Source organism: Herpailurus yagouaroundi, unplaced genomic scaffold, assembly GCF_014898765.1.
Source record: "Herpailurus yagouaroundi ecotype Mexico unplaced genomic scaffold, PumYag 186, whole genome shotgun sequence".
Taxonomy (NCBI): Eukaryota; Metazoa; Chordata; class Mammalia; order Carnivora; family Felidae; genus Herpailurus; species Herpailurus yagouaroundi.
The window spans coordinates 9,283,750-9,303,193 of NW_024412417.1; the positions used below are offsets into that span (position 1 = coordinate 9,283,750).

Genomic DNA, 19,444 nt, shown 5'->3' on the forward strand with positions numbered 1-19,444 from the left:
GGAGGAGGAGGAGGAGGGGAGAACTGAAAGGGAAGAAATACCTTTTCTCTTCATTAGGGTTGCTGCTGAAAGGGTGATATTTGTGGATCTAGAGAATCAAGCAGCCAGCTTGCCACTCAGAGGGAAAAACCTGCCTGAGAATGAAGTTAGTACAGAGGGAAGAAAAGCTGAGAGGTGAAGAAAGACATTGTTTGAGTCCCTGGATCAAGCCCTACCCGAAGGCCAGACTGCTCCTGGACTTTTCAGTTGTACATGCTAAAACATTTTTAAAATTCTGTTAATTTTAATTCTGTTAATTCTGTTAACATTTTTTTAATTCTTATTTATTATGGCCACCACCTAACTCAGAACGTTTGTCTCTATTTTATAGATTAAAAAAAGAAAAGCTGGAGCTTAAAGGAACTAAACACCCTGCCAAGTTGGCACACCCTAACTACTGACTGTCAGAGTTTGAGTATGAGCCCACATACGCCTGAATCCAAGTCTTAACTACTCTACCCTCCAACCTCCCATTGCATACCTTTCTCCCAACTCTCCAGGTCCCACACCTAACTTTGGTCAAGATTTACCAGTTAACCGTTCTGAAACATTTGACATCGTCACCAAGAACCCAAAGCCAGTGACTCTCTCCAGCCTTGGTTGGACCATAGCCCATACCTACTCTTCTTTCTTGGTTCCACTAGAGTTCCAGTTTTGGTTTTGAAGGCCATGGCTTCAAATGTAGACCTGAAGGCAGCTATGAGGTAAGCATGTTCTGCAATCTGCATCATGTCTTTTGTTTTGTTTTGTTTTTTAGCCACAACATTTTCTGTGATTGCTCATTGGCCCAGAAGCTTCTGGAGTGCTCAGAGGCAGAGAAGTACCCATAGATGACTGGCAAAACCGTCTCTTTTTAGATTGGCGTGGATCACCATGGCTTCAGCTCAACTAGGGCAGAGGAGCATTTAAAATACCCAACTGGGTGGGGTGAGGTAGCAACACACTTATAGCCCATACTCATTAGGACAGTCCCAGAAAAGGGAGCCTGCAAAATGCCATGCTGGGCGTGATCCTCCCTTCTCTCTCCCAAACCCCAACCAAGGAGAGGCTGGAAAAATCAAGGTAAGCTTCTCGAGGTAGATCCTAAAACAAAAGTCCAAAAATAAAAAAGGCAGGGGGGTGGTGTCTCCCAAATGGTGACCTTAGCAAAATGCCTGGGCCATGGGGAAAGTTGTCCAGCTGAGGCTCTGGAGGAATGAGAACTCATATTCTGAGTTACCATTTGGGGATCTGGGGTTTCAAATGATAACAACTACTCCTAACCAATTTATTATAGAATCAACACACAATTATCAGCAAAGTATGTGTTTGTGTTTAATCTGTTCAAAGGATTACTCCAGGAACTGAGGCCAGATTGAGAAGATTGCCTTTAATCAGAGGCCAAATTAAAGTTTTGGCTGCTGTGCCATTTTGCTAAGCATTATTCAAATGCCTCTAATGTAACAGTTGAAATGAATGTTCATGCTTAATTTGAATACTGCTTAGCTCCACAGGGAACCCTCCCGCCCCACCGCAAAAGAAAAAAAAAATCATAAAATGTCACCCATACGTCGTAAAGCTACCAGTACTCATACATAAGTTTATGGATGGTTCGGATCTCTTGCCGAAGCACCAAATATTTTCTCTGGGTGGTCAGCAATATTGTATTTAACACCTAAAAATAATTTCCTTGGCCCAGAATATCCTCAAATCATTGAAAATTTTATTCATTTTCTTTGGAAGGAAATAACAAAAACCAGCAGAGGATATAAAAACAATTCCCTCTGGTTGAAAAGAGTTGAAATGCTTCCATCCAATCATGAGTATAACAAAGAAACTCACAAAATACTTTCAAGAAGAATCTGCTCAATTGCCCTTTGACCCAGAGACCATTCAATCATATGCTGGCTTTGTGAAATTTTTGTTTCATGCTTTCATTTAACTGTTCCCCTTATTTAACTCCTCCCCCATAAAGTACATGCAAGCCTGTATCCTATAGTTCTTTCAACCCACTGTGGCGCCTAACAAATGCCTGAAATCAGAAAGGGAACAAAACAAGCAGTCTAAATCCATGAACAAATAGTGAATGTCTTCAGTTCTCCCAAGTACTCTGCTCTGCCTCAGGCAGTTAGACAGCCTGAGGAGCCGTGACTTTACTATCATGTGGCAAGTGCATATCCCACGGCCATGCTCCCTTCTTCCTTTCGGGTAACGTGGCCCAGACTTGGGGAACTAGTCCTGGTTAATGTGAGCAACTCATGGCAGTAATGTCTTGGCACATACATATATATGACTCATGTCTGGTCAATAAGATGTAAAGGAAATATTTTGTCCCCTGGTAAAAGAGAGTGTTGTGCAGGAGAAGCCCCTCTTTGCCCACTTTGTTACTTTCCTATGTTGGACACTGTCTCTGAGAATGTGATGCCTGGCACTGAAGCAGCCATCTTGGCACCAAGAGACAGATTTGAAGACCCAAAGTCCTTGCTAAGTGTATGCCACGGATGTTAGAAGGGCTAGAAAGATGGAAAGAGTTTGGAGACTTAAGAAAATAACCGGACAGCTAAACCAACCATGGGACCACTTGCTTCCAAATTCCTTATTATGGCAATAATAACTGCCCTTATTCTCGGTCCCCATTAGATAGGGTTTCTGTTACAGCTGAAAGCATTCTAATTAATCCATATCACTCTCATTAAAATTTGGAGTAGCTGTGTCTCCCTTCTTCTTCTAGGAGGGAAAACTATGGGAAAATGGAAAGTTTTGGAGCCAAAGGCACTCCATCAGTCAGAATTCTGGCTGAGAAACCCTGAGCAAGTTTCTTAACTTGCAGAGTAGAGTGTCAGTATTATTAACTGGAAAACGTACATAACAATGGAGGCTTCATAAGCTCATTATTAAGAAAACAAACCTAAACAAAAGATGGTGAAAATTTCACATGTCACAGTCTAGCATGGAGGAGGTGCTCAACAAATGTCAACTGCTTTGCTTTCTTTCCCTCCACATGCTCCCTGTGTAGAGCAGAATGTTCAGTGAGTTTTGGGGGAATAGGAAAATGTCCCTATGGAATGTCAAGAAAGAATGATTTTTCACCATCTTTCTTATTTGGAGACAAGAGCAGAGATAGGGACAGCTGTCTGTGTGGAAGGCTGAAGCTCAAAGAACAGCTTCTGACCCACAGGCCTATCTAAGTTGCCTCTACACAAACAAATCCCCTCATTTAGTAGTTGCGATGGCCTTTTGTTGAGCCTGGTGCCTTCTGTGATTCAGCCTCTCTGTCACACCATCTGCTCAGGGCCTCAACAGAGGCCTACTCCTTCTGAGCTGCTTCAGGCCATGGGAGTCTGTTGCCCACAAGCTACCCACAGCTGGGAGTCTTTAAAATGTGGACTCAACTGCTCAGTGGGCAGTGATCCGAGTGGGCACACATGCCCTGGCAGCCTCCAGGCACTGTGGGCCTGTGGACAAGCAGCATGCAGTCTACAGGTCTGTAGGCTGTATTCCAAAGCTGGCTTGTTGGCCATTCTCATTCCCTCTCTGGGCACATATCAAGATGTGCCCCTGCCCCCATACACACATACACATGCACACACACAAACATGCACATGTATTCCCACTTCCTGGTGAGTGAGCACAGTGATAGCTATCCTCTGAAGAGCTGGAAGCCTATCTTCAGCCACACTCCCTCCTCCCTCCCTTCTGAAGGCAGGGGACAATGTTAGTCTAACTCAACAATTCAAACTGCATACCTTAGACTGAGAGGCAGGGCAGAATAGTGATTAAGACTTTCCACTCCCAGCTCCAGGAATTACAATTTATGAAACATTGAATGAGTTGCCTAAACTCTCTTGGGCTCTTTTATCTCATCTGGAAAATAAGGATAATAATAGAATTGTTACAATGATGTGTTTAAATGTGCTTAGCACTGTGCCCAGCATGTGGCATGTGCTCAACAAAATGGATTCTCCAAATCTCAAAGCACTCTTAGGAAGAGAAAGCTTCTCCTGCCATGGGACAACTCCAAGATATGGCCCATTCAGTCTGCCATTTTAATAGGTCATGGCTCATAAGACTAACACTTCCACCAGACCAAAATATTTGTCGGTGTGCATGCACTTGGGATTTAAGGGATTCAACAATGAATGAAGATACTTAAGAGCAAATAGTACAGAGGAAGAAACAAACTCAAAGACAAAACCATAGTCACAAATTGTGATAAATCCTATGAAGGAGAGGGAACTGAGAATGAATACAGAGTGAGCAGTGGGCATGGGAATGCCATTTTATCAGGGAATCAGATAAGACCTCTTGCTGAGAGAATGACGTGTAAACATGTAAGAGCTCAGTGTCCCTCACATCAATGCTAGTTGCGTGAATAAATGTTCTCCCAGCCAGAGTGGCACTGACAGAAAGATGGATCCTCCGGGCAGGAGATGAAGTGCTCTCTTGATGGCACATCAAGGTCCTACAACCTCAGTTCCTGGGGAACAGTCTGTTTCATGATCATAACGTCCAGAACGTTCCTGGGTTTCAAAGGTCTTGTCTTGTACCTTTCTCCCCCTAAGTGTTCTGAATTTTCTTATAAAGTGTCTGGTCCCACAGCACCAGGCAGAGCAGCAGTGGGCTTCGATGACCATTTTTTCCCAACAATCCTGGAATTTAGGCTATTTCCTATTGAGGCTTAAGCTAACCTTCTGCTAGATACCTCACTGGGCTCCATTCTGCAGGCTTAACTTGTCTAGCTTGGTGATTTTTGGTGATACCACTCTTTTAGAAATTTTTCTAAATCTTGTTCTAAGCCAATTTTTTTAAGTCCTTTAAATTCAAGGGACCTCTTAGGAGAGAGCTCACACTATGTATACGTATGCATATATAAAGAGAGAAAAAAAGTCATTGGGAGAATCATATCAGCTTTTTCTTGTTTTTGATTATATATTCGCATGGAGTATTACTACAGCACACCATGCAGGGTACCTTTCTGACATTATTCTTTTGCTTTCCAGGTCACTTCCGTTTTCCTACTTGATTTCCAATATGCTGCAAGAGTGATTTGGTACTACTAAGTTTTTTGCCTGAGGTTGTACCAATGATAGCTTCCTTCCCCCATCATCCTTTAACCCATTTGTATTCACTCATGCTTCTCCTTCACTTGAAACTATTCCCAACCTCTGTTTCTGGGCACTTCTAGCCTCTCTGTAGTTTGTCACTGATGCCTTAAGGAATCTTTAGGGATCATTCATTTGTTCAGTTGCTTAATGAGAACCTACTACGTGTAAGCCCCTGAGCTATGAGAATAAAAAATGATTAAGACATATTGTTTGTTATTATTATTCTGTGGCCTCAAGAATCTCACAGTCTCTGGTAAACAGACAAGAACATGTCACTATGTTAGTTAGGTTCTATAAATTGAAGTGTGGACAAAATATTGTGGAAATAAAGAGAAGGGAGGGAAAAATTCAGATGAAAAAGTATGGCCCCCGTACAACAGTATCTGAGCCATATTTGAGAAGGGCTGCAAGGGCTTTCTTCCTATGCTAACAGTTCATGCAAATGTTCAGGGTGTGAAAGAGCACAGTGGGCATCCAGAGAAGTGAGTCACACTGGCTGCAGCACAGCACATGAGGATAATGGGAGAAAATCAGGGTCAAGGAGGAGTCTGATAAAAAGTTAGGAGTGGGGCACCTGGGTGGCTCAGTTGGTTAAGTGTCTGACTTCAGCTCAGGTCATGATCTCACAGTTCGTGAGTTCAAGCCCCACATAAGGCTCTATGCGGACAGCTTGGCACCTGGAGCCTGCTTTGGATTCGGTGTCTCTTCTCTCTCTGCCTCTCCCCTGCTTGCACTCTGTCTCTGTCTCTCTCTCTCTCTCTCTCTCTCTCTCAATTAGAGAAAAAAAATTTTTTTTAAGTTAGGAGCAAAATGAAGATCAACTGAGTAGCCAAAAGAAAAATGGTTGCAATTGATCATAAAACATGAAATAAATAAAAACCCACAAGTCCACAGTGATAGTAAAGAGAAAAGAATAACACACCCTTATTTGAGGCCATTAGAAGCAATTATTTACACTTACTTCTGATTCCAAAAATAGGTAATACAAGGAACAAATTAGACATTTATACTGCCTTTCACAAGGAAGTATAGTTCACCACTAGATGATAAGGGCTGGGTGTTCCTTAGGAAAATACCAGATAGCATATGTAAAGGAAATGCCAAGTTCAGAAAGTCACTGTTTTGTATCCCACAGTGAAATAACGGATTTGGCCAAATGTCATCAATGGCTGATAAAACCTTGGGATGAAACAATATCCTCACAGTAATTTCAGAGATTACCTACTAATTGTGATCGCCATCTTAACTGATAGATCAAACCAACAGCACAACAGTGGGACACCTGTCACTGTGCCTTTGGAAGTGATGTATTATGAGGTACACCACTTTGTCTACGTAGTATTCTTGCCAAAGGCATTTCATCTGCATCCCTCACTTTACAAGAAATACAGGAGACAGAGGGAAAAGTTAAATTACACCAGGAAGAAGCCATCAGACAAATCCAGAATTTGGGACATCCTAGAAGACAACTGGCCTAACATCTTCAGTCAATATCATGGGCGGGAAAAGTGAGGCGATTATTTTTGTTTTAAAAAGACTGAAGAGATAGCTAGATGAATGACTGAGCATTATTTAATCTTGATTTTAAAACTAATACTGTAAAATAATCTTGGGAACAATGGAAAAGTCCAAATATGGACTAAAATGGACTCAATACTAGATGGTATCTGGGAACTGTATTCTGTAGCCTGATAATAGTCTTGTTTATGCAGCAGAAAATCCTTTTTTTTTTTTTTAATGTTTATTTACTTTTGTGAAAGAAACAGAGCACAAGTGGGGGAGGGGTAGAGAGAGAAGGAGACACAGAAGACAAAATGGGCTCCAGGCTCTGAGCTGTCAGTACAGAGCCCAACGCGGGGCTTGAACTCACGAGCTGTGAGATCATGACCTGAGCTGAAGCTGGACGCTTAACCAACTGAGCCACCCAGGCACCCCAGAAAATCCTTTTTTATGAGATGCAAGCTGAGTATTTAGGATTCAGTGGTCAAGCAACTTTTTTCCAAACTGCTCAGCAAAACATATACAGACAAAATAAATATGGCACAAAGTTAAAAATCACATATGGGTAACCATTGTGCTTTGTCAACTTTTATGTATATTAAAACTTTTCATAATAAAAGTGTTTGAAATAAAATATATGTAGGGTCAGGGGCACCCAGATGACTCAGTCAGTTGACTGACAAACTCTAATTTTCAACTCAGGTCATGATCCCAGGATCATGGGATTGAGCCCCGCATCAATCCATGCTTAGCATGGAGCCTGCATAAGATTGTCTCCCTCTGCCCCTCTTCCCCACTTGGGCTCTCTCTCCCTTTCTAAAATAAAAAAAAAATAAATTTTAATGCAGTCATATAACAAAGGGCCTGTTACGAGCTTCTTAGGATTGGACCTTACTCCTGAAAGTTCTGATTGGTGATTGACTTGTTCAAAAGTTTCATTTTAGAAATATTATTGATTTATCACAGCCACCCAAGTAGCATTTACTGAACACATACATCAAATGCTGAGTGAGCCCTGAGTGAGGTGCTGTGGGAGAGAGGAAAACCGAAAAGGCACTGCCTGGCTGGAAGAGCACTAGCCATGTAACAGAGGAGATGAGACACAGAACACCAAGCACTGGTAGAGCTTTCTTGGCAAAAGAGGTGCCCAGGAGAGCTGGGAGGCGGGAAGTGCAGACGCACAGTGCTTCTGCCTAGTATGTGGTGTCTGTGTCAGCAGCACAGCCACATCACTCCAGAAAGGATGAGCCCACAGGCGACTAAAATCTCCTGTCCATTCTAACCTCTTGAGCTCTCCTTATTCTTTGATGGCAGACCCCTACACCCACGAGAGATGCTGAGAAGTGCTGTTTCCCTAAAATAGAGTGTGGGAGTGTGACCCATTTATGGCCCAAGGAACCTGACTCAGTTCTCCTGAGATCCAGAAGGGACTGCTGGCAAAGATTTCCTTCCTTGATAAAGACAGAGACATATGAGAAGACATCCTTTCCCTCCTTCCTGCCTGTCCTTACGTGCAGCTGGGGAACCATGAGAAAAAAAAAGCCAAGAGAAGAGGAAGCAGTGGTGTGGACCAGAGTCCTACTATCATGGAGCCATGGAAGCAAGCCTGCAACTTCCTATCACCAGACTCCGTGTTATGGAAGAGTTACCTCCTTTTCCCCGAATCATTCAGATTCAGGTATTAAAACTTTGAGCCGATCCTGACCTTAGAACAAAGCAGTTAAAAGAAGCCTCAGCCACCGTTCTGAGCCACCCAACCCTAGCTAGTCCAGCTCCTAACTGAGCTCCGACAGCAGGCTGTAGTTTGGGATCGCCAAGAAGGTTCCCACTCATGCCAACTCTGATTGGCTGTGACTGACTAATGTGCCATGCTGAGGGGTCTGATGCACTCCGTGAAGGCATCAATCCAGGTTCTGTGGAAAGAAGTGCCTAGATTCACAGTACCAGATATCTGCTTGGGCCTTGTGTTTACCATCACAAGTATGGATGGAGTTTGGAACCGGCAGACCTGAGTTGAGTTCTGGATCTACCGCGTACCACTTGGGTAGTTTGGGTCAAGTCATTTAACCTCTTTGAGCCATCTCAGGGGACAGTTGTTATAACTGAGATAATGTAAGTGAATGTGGTTTGGGAAGCATGAAGTGTCACGTGGATGGTGACTATTTTGTCTTATATTTGTCAAACCTCAGCTGAGAACCAGGTTGACAGGAGGCAGGGAGAGGAGGAAGGAACTCAAGATTTGAGCCTTGGAGAGTAGGTAACCAGAGAATGCTGATTTGGGGTACCGAAGCACAAAGTCAGAGTTCCAGATAAAAACGAACTAGCAGAAGTGAGTTATGATCTGGAATGGTGAAATACAGTTGAAGAAGATGCCAAAAGCAGAAGTGAAGATGCTAAGGACAAAGACAGATATAAACCATAGGCTGAATAGCCTGGGTTCTCTTGTTTTGTTTTGTTTTGGTTTGGTTTGGTTTGGTTTGGTTTGGTTTTGTTTTGTTTTGTTTTGTTTTGTTTTGTTTTGTTTTGTTTGCTGCCCCAACATCTGAGGGATATGTAACATCAGTAACAGTGGCTCATCCAAGCCTAGGATCTCAAGGGCTGAGAAGGCATAAGGGCTTTCCAAAATCTTGAAAGGGGCAACTGAGGGCAAAGTCTCCTCCCTCTGGGAGGCCACCCCAGAGCAGTATGCCTCTCTGCCTTGTTGCAAACCAGTGGAGCAGACCAGAAGCAGAAGCCCCAAGTGTAAGGAGAGACAGTCAGAAGCTGATAAAACTTCCAATAAACTATGCGTAGCAAGTCTGTTTTGTTCTCCTCCCTCACCCATGGCATAGTCAAACCCAGCACACTTCCAAAAAAGCCCAGCCAGTAATGAGTTTAGAAATCAAAAGTCCTTTTATAATAAAATTCAAAGTTGAGAAAAGGGCCAGGGACTCCCCGCCTAATGAGAATTACTCCAAGAAGCCCTCATTTTTCAGGTTATTAAAAGCCTAATTGCTCTGTGAACTCTGATCTAGGAGGTCAGAGGGTGAAAAAGAGACTTTCTTTTAGTTCCCATATTGATCTAAAACATTCAGAAGCCCTATGCAGGAAAAGGGAAAAAAGAAATAGATTGACAATCCCAGGCAAAATCTGAGAAGAGGTTGAAACCTAGGAGGGGGGCAGAATTCAAAGTTCTATTTGTTCACAGCTATATTTCTAATGTCTACACCAAGACTGGCACATTCAATAAATGAATGAGCCCATGGGCAGGTAGTGAATCCCAGATCAGATGGAACCCAAGTGGAGGGCTGTGAAAGGGAGGCCTGGTAAGTGGAGGCTTTACATCCATGAAAAAGCAAGTGTGTGAGCTGAACTGGGCAGAAAGCCTCCCCCAATTCCTAACTCCAGAGGAGTCGGCATGAACCCCAAGAAGAGGCTTGAGCCTGAAAAAGAGGCTGCTCTCCATACCGATTTGCACTCCCCATATCAATAGTAGTGAGGCTTTAGGGGTTTAAAAAAAATTTTTTTAGTTGATAGCATTCAAAATTGGGAGATTCTACATAAAAATCCTGATTCTTCCCACTCCCCTTTGAAGATGTAGCAACACAAGGCCCGCAATGCCCCCAGGGAAACAATCTAGGCCTGCAGAACAGCCACACACAACTTCCACAACCGTCCACTACTCCCAGGCTCACACAGAGGGAAGACAGTGTGAAGACAGAAGACGACCATCTACGACCAAGGAGAGAGGTCTTCCGAGATTAACCCTACCAACACCTCAATCTGAGACTTCTAGCCTCCAAAACTGAGGAAGTAAATTTCTGGTGTTTAAGCCACCAGTCCACGGTACTCTGTTATGGAAGCCCCAACAAACTAATACATCCTTAGAAACAAATTTGATCTACTTTACTAATTTAATTATCAGACTAGCCCAGAGGCATTTTTCTATAAACTGTTTTAAATTTATTCATTCATTCAATATCTTAAACCTACTATGCTCTAAACACTGTACACTTATTGATTCAAGCCCTTTCTCATGTAAACTAATTTTATTATCTTGTCATTTAACAACCCACTTCTAATTTTTTCCAACTATTTTCTGCTGGGCAGCTATGTGGCATTCTGTTGTCTGCTGATGCTTCTCTTGATTACTAGAATTAACCTTTTTATAGATGTGTTAGAACAGCATCAGTAACCCTAGTTCTCAACTCTAGATAGACAAAAGAATCACCTAGGATGTTTCTAAATACCTGTATCTGGACCAACCCCTTCCCACATTCTGATTTACTTGGCATTTGTACAAAGCTCTGGCAGCATATTTAAGTGTCCCAGATAATTCTAGTGTGCAGCCAAGGCTGAGCACTGTTACTCCCGTTTGAATGGGACTTGAACATCACCTCCTTAGGCACTCAAAGTAGTTCACAAACCACCAGCACTGAAATCACCTGGAATTTTGTTAGAAATGCAGCATCTCCAGGGTGCCTGGGTGGCTCAGTCAGTAAAGCGTCCGACTTCAGGTCAGGTCATGATCTCACAGCTTGTGAGTTTGAGCCCTGCATCAGGCTCTGTGCTGACAGCTCAGAACTTGGAGCCTGCTTCTAATTCTGTGTACCTCTCTCACTCTGCCCCTCCCCTGCTCGTGCTCTGTCTCTCTCTAAGAACAAAACACTAAAAAAATTAAATAAAAAAAAAGAAATGCAGCATCTCCGTTTCCACCCTGAACTACTGAATCAGAATTCATATTTTAATAGTTTCCTCACACAATTCAGATGTACTCTAAAATTTGAGAAGCACTGGATTTACACTACAATCACCTGGAAAACTTGTTAAGAACAAGAACTCCCTGGCTTCCTTCCAGAACCACAGAATCTCATTATCTGCTAAGGGCTTGGGAATCTGAATTTTGTGTATTGTGATATAGCTAGTCACACAAGGGCCTGAGACCTAGGAATCACTCGAGGCCAATGTACACATCCCCTCAACTACCCAGCTTCGGCTTAACCTTCCAATTCTTTTTTAAAAATAAAAAATATAACAGAGATACAGATTTTTATTTTTCCATAATGCATGCAGGCTTACAACTATTTATACTTAGGAACAAAGGAATAATTGCATTATTACCAGGATGTCAAATTAGCAAGTAAGACAACCAGTTACTGATTACTTTTGGGAGATTATTTTTACAGAACACAGCAACAATTACCAAATTATACTTTCAAGACCACAGTTATATCACGAGACCAGGACAAGCTGATGGTATTTCTAACAGTCACACAAGTCTCCATCTTTTACAGGAAAAAAAGACTGATATTCTGGTGAAGGGTCTCAAGTAAGCACCTTATATCAGTCTTTGAAAGATTTACAACACAACAGTCTCTCTCCTGTTGTGATGCAGGGGAAAGAGAGCACATTTTCATTTCTTTTTGAGTACTCCCTGTTAATCTTGAAGACTTTCACTTCTAAGGCCCATTTCTAGAACTTCATCAGTTAACATTCAAAGCAAAAAGCAGACCTGATGTGATCATGATAGTGCACCCCACCACTATCACCACCAAAAGAGAGTCCTGATCTCCCAAAGTAGTCAAGTTTAAATTGGCACAGTGTTGGACTTTCCATCAACAATATAGGTGGGGAGAGGAAGATACCAGGTTGATCATAATTGATGTAGCTAGGTGATGGGTACTCAGGGTCCAGGGACCATCCTCTCCACTTCTGTGCATGTCTGAAAATGTCCACAATAAAGAGAAAAACATTAAAAAAAAAAAAAAAAGCAGACCTACTCTGCTACATATTCCCATTAGTGGTAAGATTTTACTTATGGCAAAAATAAGCAGCATATAGCATCAATCTTCCACATACGCAAGGCCACACCTAGAAAAGAGAAAGCATCCAAAGTAACATTATTCTGTTTTGGGTTTCTTTCTGTGATTTATAAAATCCACTAATGATGAGTTAATGACTGAACAAAACGTGGGGCAAACCTACATCTAGGCATTGTAATTGTCCCATGATCCCTTTAACTCTCCTCTCCTCACTCTGGAAAAGGTCCCTCCCTGTCCCCCCCATCACTGAGAAATAGGCATACTCTCCCTGAGGTTTCTTCACCCGTTTCTATCTGCTTCTCCAGGCCCATCTCCACATCAGGTTCATTCCTACTCTGTTTTTGCTGCCACTGCCTTGCCTGGCACATCCTGTATACAATTTTGAGTCAAGGCCTCCCCAGCCCCTGGGGAACTCAGAACAAGGTCTCCCACAAGGAATGGGAGTTACAGTCTTAATGCATCACGCTTAGGGATGTGAAGGAGAAAAAGGGCCTAGCTCAGCTTTTACACCCACTGGGAATGAGCCTTGGTGATCCAGAACAGATTCTGCCCACTCTGACCCCATGCCCCAAGACGAAAGCCTACTCCTAAGGGTATCTGAAGGTAGAAGTAAAGACAGCAAAGGACTGTTGAGGGTAGAAAGCTGGGGAACGAGGGCCAGATGGCCAGAGGCTACCACAGAGGAAGAAACAATATGAGACAACTGGGTCTTATGGGGCACACACAAAAAAGTTGGAACAGGAGTAAACACTAAGTCCACAACACTGCTGCCTTGGGACTTATAATTCTAGCATGTTAGCCATGAAAAGAATTTTCAACTTCAGAATTATAGAGTGCGTCCAGGAGTCGGGACAAAGGTTCGACTACAGACCTTGGCGTTCTGGTTTCCTCTGCCCTCTGTCAGCCCAATGTGTGAGTGTGCACAGCAAGTCCTAACTCTCTCACTAGCTGTATGCAGACAACCTTGGCTTTTCAGTTGTTTTCACTTTCTGAGCTGTAGTAATATTGAAACAAAAAAGGAAGGAAGGAAGGAAGGAAGGAAGGAAGGAAGGAAGGAAGGAAGGAAGGAAGGAAGGAAGGGAGTAGAGGAGTAAGAAAGGAGGACAGGAAAGGAAGGGAGGGAAGAAGGAAGAGAAGTGAAGGAAGGGCAAGTAAGGAGGTATAGAGGTATGAGATAAAGTAGACACGGGCCCATAGATCAAAAATCCCTTTTCCCCACAACCCCACTATAGCACTCTGGTCATATGCTAGCAAGGGATGAGAAGAGTTGACAAAGGTACCTAGATTGTATGTGGGTCCAGTCCTCACTCTCACCTGGAGCCGCAGCACGATGACAGTGAGCACATGTCACATACCCGCCCATCAGTCTGGCAAGCAGTAGGGTTCCTAGAAGGCTGGGGAAGGTAGGTGTGTGTCTCATGCACTGGCAGGGGGCCTTGGTCCACAGGCAGTTCTTGAGGTCCTCATTGACTGGGAAGCCAAGTGGGGCCAATAGCAACCTAGACAAATCTCAGTGGCCTGACAGTGATGGGGTACGGTGTTGACCCTGACGAATGTTCATCATAAGGACCCAGAGGCAGGAAGAGATGCATAATGGTATAGAACACATGGCATTATGCTTCTCACCCTTAACCTCATCCATGCCCAGCAGTCAAGTGCTATTCCACATATCCAGCAGGGCAGCATAGGCCCCTAGCCAAAGCCAGAGATCCAGTAGGTGGTGGAACCTTGGCTGGTGGCCCCAGGGCCTTGGAACAATCAGTTTTGGCTGATGGCCAATACCATGTGTGCTAGCTTCATTCTGCAGTGGCAACAGAAGACTTTGCCACAGATGGCACGCATGGCCAGCATGAACACAAAGCTCAACAAGTCACTGGCCCTGGAGCAGCAGAGCTCGAGGATGCACTGGTCCTTGTGGAGGATGACTCATGAGTGTCCATGTTAAAGACAGCTGGGAAAGGCCAGAGCCAAGAACACGGTCCAGGCAATGTAGACAAAGGCAGCACACACTTGAAGCATGTGTGCTTAACGTATAAACAGTAGGGGTGAGATCATTTAATGTGTAACACTAATGTGAAAAAAGCAAGGCCACGAGGGGGCCAAAGCACATGATCATAAATACCATATTCTTGTAACTGAAGTCCAAAGGGAATACAGTGCACAGAGGCCAACATGAAGAGAAGGCAGACGGCCAAACACACGTGGTTAGCTAGGCACAGGTCCAACAGGAGGTAGTAGGGAGACTAATGCAGGATCAGTTGGACTTGTTTGCCCCAGGCTCAGGGGTCTCCACTGGCTGCCTTGCTGGACCTTGCCTGCCCTCCTTTCCTTTCTCTGCACGGGCCCCTTCACTCATAAGGTAGTACTGCAGGGGATTGGGCCACAGTTCCTCGTTGATGATCTCCACAATCTTGTCAGACTCAATGGAGCTGTGGTTTGAAAACCACCCAAAGAAGCTACGGCTGTTGTCTGGGTTGCCCTGACTTAACGACTGGAGATCATGGCCCGGGAGCCACTGGATTGGAGTAGAACGAGACACCACCTGACCCGAAGGCCCACACCCGTATTCCTTGATGAGCACCTTATTTTGGAAATAGGGGTTGCGCCCGAAGTAGAACTTGATTTTGTAGCCCAATCTCGCGAGGCCAAGCTCTTCCACCTCCAGGCTGTTCAAGTAGCTGAGAACCTCTTTATCTTGGTTGTTGAGAAAGGATGAGAGCTGGGGGTGGTTCTGAAAAGCCTGCCCCCAGAAACCTGGGATACTCTGGATGAGGAGGTTCCTGCGCTCTAAGTGATGCAGTCGCAACTGCCCGAACTTGCGCGAGAGCCGAAGGTAGGCCCTGTCCGCCTGGGCGTTCATGGTCTCCAGCTTCAGCTGGACGGTCTCCAGCGTATCCATGCTGCCATCTGTCGCCAGGGGCCCTGACCCTGCATCCTTCTCCACCTTCGTTTCTTCTCCCACAGGGGCGGAGACGCTCTCCCCAGTGGCCCCTTTCTTCAGCTTCCCACCAGCTAGGGCCTGAGGTACTCTCCCGGCTGCGCTACAGGTTTCTGAGGCCTTCTTCCCAGCAGCACCACGCCGATTTCCAACGCGGGGGCCATTTTTTGGCCTTCCCACGGTTCCCACGGTTCCCACGAAGACCGTATCTGTCGCTAGGCGCTCCGAGAGGGATGTGGCCTTCCCCAGGCCGGGCCTGGTCGCAGCCTGCCCGCGACCCCCCGCAGCTCGGGCCCGGAGCGCGAGGCCACAATCCAGGGGGAGCCGGCAGGCAGCCTCCTCCCCGGGCCGACGGGGCGGCGCGGGCGCAGCGGTTTCCAGGCCACCCCAACCCGCGCCAGCCTGCACCTGTGCCGCCTGGGTTTCCTCCCCGAGCCTCTGGCACTGTGTTGGGTCCGGGTCGCGGGGGGCGTCGTCAGGAGCAGCGCGAACTCGGGCTTTGCCTCGGCCTTTGCCCCGGTTTTTGGCGCGGGAGGCCTTTCTACCCCTACTTCGGCCGCTCATGGTGGTAGCGGAAGCAGCTTCAAAGCCACGCTCCGACCCCGCGGCCCCTGGCGCCAGCTCGCGGTCGCGACTGAGCGGGCCTCTCCATGGCAACCGCCGACGTCACGGCTGTACGACTGTACCCTCGCGCGAGGACGGGCTGCGCGCGGTGATTGGCTCCGCCGCCGCAGCTGCGCACGAGCAGACCCTCACGGACGCCCCCCTCCTCCCTCGCCCCCTACCTCGCTTTGTCTGCTAATGGATGCGTGTGCCGTCCTTCACTTTATTCCCGTTGGTGTCAGTTGTACCCGCTAGGTCTCATAGAGCATGTCTAATTCCTCTCATACAAGACAGCATGGCGACAACTATGACCACGTGTGTCCCCCCATCATCTACTTTCTAAACTAAACATCTTCAGTGCGTCCTATTACCTCGTGTGACATTTGCCAAGATGAAACTGCTATTGGTCCCTGTGTTTTTCTCTTTGAAAGCCTTTGCTGAGGGATTTGCCATGGTGCCTTAACTCCAGAGAATGTAAAGGTAGGTACCGTAGTGCCAGGCCACAAAGCGATTTGATAGGTGGGATGTTACTAATAATTATAAAAATAATTACTAGTATTTTATGAGCATCATTATGAACCAGGTTACGTACTGCATGCTTTATGTGCATTATCTCAATAAATGAGGGAAGCGTTGTTGTCATTCCCATTTTCCAGATGAGAAAACTGTGGCTCTAGGACACCAAGGAATATTCCTGATATTACACAGTAAGGGGTAGAAGCACAATTCAAACCCAAGCCCATCTGACTCCTACTCTGTGCTTTATATTTGCAAGCGGCCAGTCCTTCCAGGGCTGCTCCACCTGCAAATTACTGCACTGGCTCTTAAGAAGGCCAGCCTTGCTTGTAAAATAGGCATTGGCAGGGTATTGTCTCTTCTGCTTGGTGGCCCTACCCCAAATCCTCTAGCTGCCTCAGGCCTCGTTTACACAGCTGGGCTTTCACTGAAGGTATAGGACCTGTACAGAACTTCTGCAACTGGAGTGAGACAGGAATGTGGTCAGAGAATTTAATTATTCAGGGAGTGCAGCAGCGTTTCCCAAGTTGAAGTTAAGAATCAGAGCCTCCATAGTAGCAGTGAGGAGGCCCTAGAAACTTCTTAGACACTGCATGGAAAAAGCCGGACAACTTAGCTCTTGTTCCTGGAGCAAGTTCTAGACCCTGTTGTTACTAGCCAAGTGATAGGACCTTGAAATAGCGTAGCACGTGCTGAGACCATGACCAAAAAGACAATGAACAAAAACCTTCTGAGGTTATCTTTTCAGGCTCACGGGGAACAAGAAGTCCCTTGCACCCAGCTAATGGAGAAGTAAGTTCCAAAGCCCCTGGGAACTCAACCCCTCCCTCCTCTTATTTGTCAATGTGTCCTTGTAGACTGGCAGCCTGGCATCACCTGGAAACTTGTTAAAAATGGAGAATTTCAGGCCTTGCCCCAGAAGGATGAAATCAGAATTTGAATTTTAACAGGATCTCAGTTTATTTGTATCCACATTAAAGTTGAAGTATAGGAGACAGGGGAGAAGAGAAATTCTTTTGATACAAACAGGCCTTACTTTAAGCCAGCCCAGTGCAAGTGACCACTGACTTTCTCAAAGGCTCTGCAATCCTGCAAGGCTGTATGTGATCTAGCAAGTTCCCTCCTGCCACTACCCAGCTTACCTCTCTGACCTCATCTTCTTGTCCCCACACCACCCCCCCCCCCAACTCCTTTCCGCCTGTACTGGCCTCCTTGCTATTCTTCAGACCCACTGGGTCAGCTCCTGCTGCAACATTGCGCTGGCTCTTCTGCCTTCTATACTCTTCCCTCACTTTAAGTGGTCATCTTGGCTGGCTCCCTTCACACTTTGCTTAAGTGTAATCTTCTCCATAACCATCCTGTTTAAAATTGCCATGCATCCCCATCCCTCATACCCTGCACTGTTTTTTCTTTATTCCTTAGGACTTATTGCCTTCCAACACACTACACGGTTATTTCTTCGGTATATTGTTTAACTGTCTCTCCTCTCCAGAGTGTTAACTCCATGAGGTCAGGTGTCTTTCTTTTGTTCACGTGGGCCTACAACAGTGTCTGATACTAATGAAAAGCAATAATTGTTGAGTGAAAGAACCAACCAAAGTAGAGTTTTTAAAAAATGGGTTTCTAAATTGATCTTCTGAAATTCAGAATACCCCTTTTTCCCTACAGAAGCAGTTTTATAGATAAAGGTTATATACTCCGATCAACATAATGAAAATGTATTAAACTCATAACTTAGACACAAAATTATCTTTTGAAATGAGCACCATTCAGGGACAGTGTGTAGGTGAAAATCCAGAGCGATTAATTTAAAAATTGAGTTAAGGGATGATGTGCCTGGCTGGCTCAGTTGGTAGAACATGTGACTCTTGATCTCAGGGTCGTGAGTACAAGCCCCACAGGCTTGGAGCCTACTTAAAATTTTAAAAATAAATAAATAAAGGCATTTCTCTTTATTAAAAAAAAATAATAAGGGGAATTAATATTTGATTTAAAAAGGATTAGTCCAAGGATTACCTTAAATTCTTGTTGAAGGCTTTTTCATAACTACTTCTTCCCAAGGCCTTCCATGAACATCCCAGACCATCGTAAGTAGTCCTGTCCTCAATCTCACAGAGAAGTTAACTGTAATATTTGTCAGGCAATTAGACATGCAGTTTTGTGCCAGTCCTTGTACAAAATTACCACTTAAAACTGGATAACCACTGTCTGAAATTGTCTGTAAATCTCAGAAAAACTTAAAAATTAGCTGAAGCAGTCACTGCCCCTCTAAAAATTGCAGAAATTGGTGGGCTGGCCCACTTCTCAGAGCACTCACAGCTCAACCAACCTCTGTTGTCAAGAGCCTTAATCCAGCATCGGCATCTGCGTCATTTACTGCTCATCCATGGCAAAACCACTGCAAGGTTAATGTGGACTGGGCCACTGCAAATGGTGTTTATTACGCAATCTGCCTCCAGCCTGTTTTCATCATGTCAAAGAGATAAGCGTCAGGTGAAGAGAAACAAATGTGAGACTACCACTTTATATAAAGATACTCCAGGTCACCCAGCCTATATGGCTTCTGTATTTAAGAGGATGGTCTATGCAGCTGAACTGAACTGCTGATGTTCTTCTCAGGCGTTAATATTTAACTTTATATGAGACTATAGCTTGAGTTTTCAACTAGACAGTAAGCCATGTAAGGGTTAAGACTGTGTCTCTTTTATCTTCCAAGGCAGCTAGCATGGGCCTTGCACTTACTAGTAATGTTACTGAGTAAAGTTCACATTTATTTTGTACTTTATACAATGCCATGTTCTGATTCACTTAATCCCCACAGCCACTTCATGGGTCAGGTGTAGCTATTGCCCTCTTCTTAGAGATGAGGTTACTGCTATACAAAAAGGTCCAGTACCTTGCCCAAGGTCACACAGCAAATTAATGGTTTTAGCCCAGGCAATCAGATCCAGCACCCATGCTCT

General features: G+C 44.8%; 2 protein-coding genes across 15 annotated transcripts in view; one reads left to right on the forward strand and one right to left on the reverse strand.

The window, feature by feature from the left end:
• The window catches only part of CPQ (carboxypeptidase Q), a 465,818-nt gene extending 460,491 nt beyond the window's left edge, over nt 1-5,327 (forward strand). Inside the window, exons 8-9 of the mRNA XM_040494042.1 lie at nt 540-743; nt 5,019-5,327. Coding sequence (XP_040349976.1) covers nt 540-703 — 164 coding nt within the window. The 3' untranslated portion in view covers nt 704-743; nt 5,019-5,327. The remainder of the gene's footprint in view (nt 1-539; nt 744-5,018) is intronic.
• TSPYL5 (TSPY like 5) overlaps nt 1-16,028 on the reverse strand; it is a 55,422-nt gene extending 39,394 nt beyond the window's left edge. For 4 of the 14 annotated variants that reach the window (XM_040494053.1, XM_040494059.1, XM_040494056.1 and 1 more), the window contains exon 1: nt 13,705-16,028. In XM_040494053.1, coding sequence (XP_040349987.1) covers nt 14,679-15,926 — 1,248 coding nt within the window. In that variant the 5' untranslated portion in view covers nt 15,927-16,028 and the 3' untranslated portion in view covers nt 13,705-14,678. Of the gene's footprint in view, nt 1-11,634; nt 12,474-13,295; nt 13,419-13,704 lie in introns of those variants that run through there. The other 10 variants (XM_040494061.1, XM_040494062.1, XM_040494064.1 and 7 more) reach the window with 8 other exon arrangements.
• Between the last annotated feature and the right edge of the window lie 3,416 nt (nt 16,029-19,444).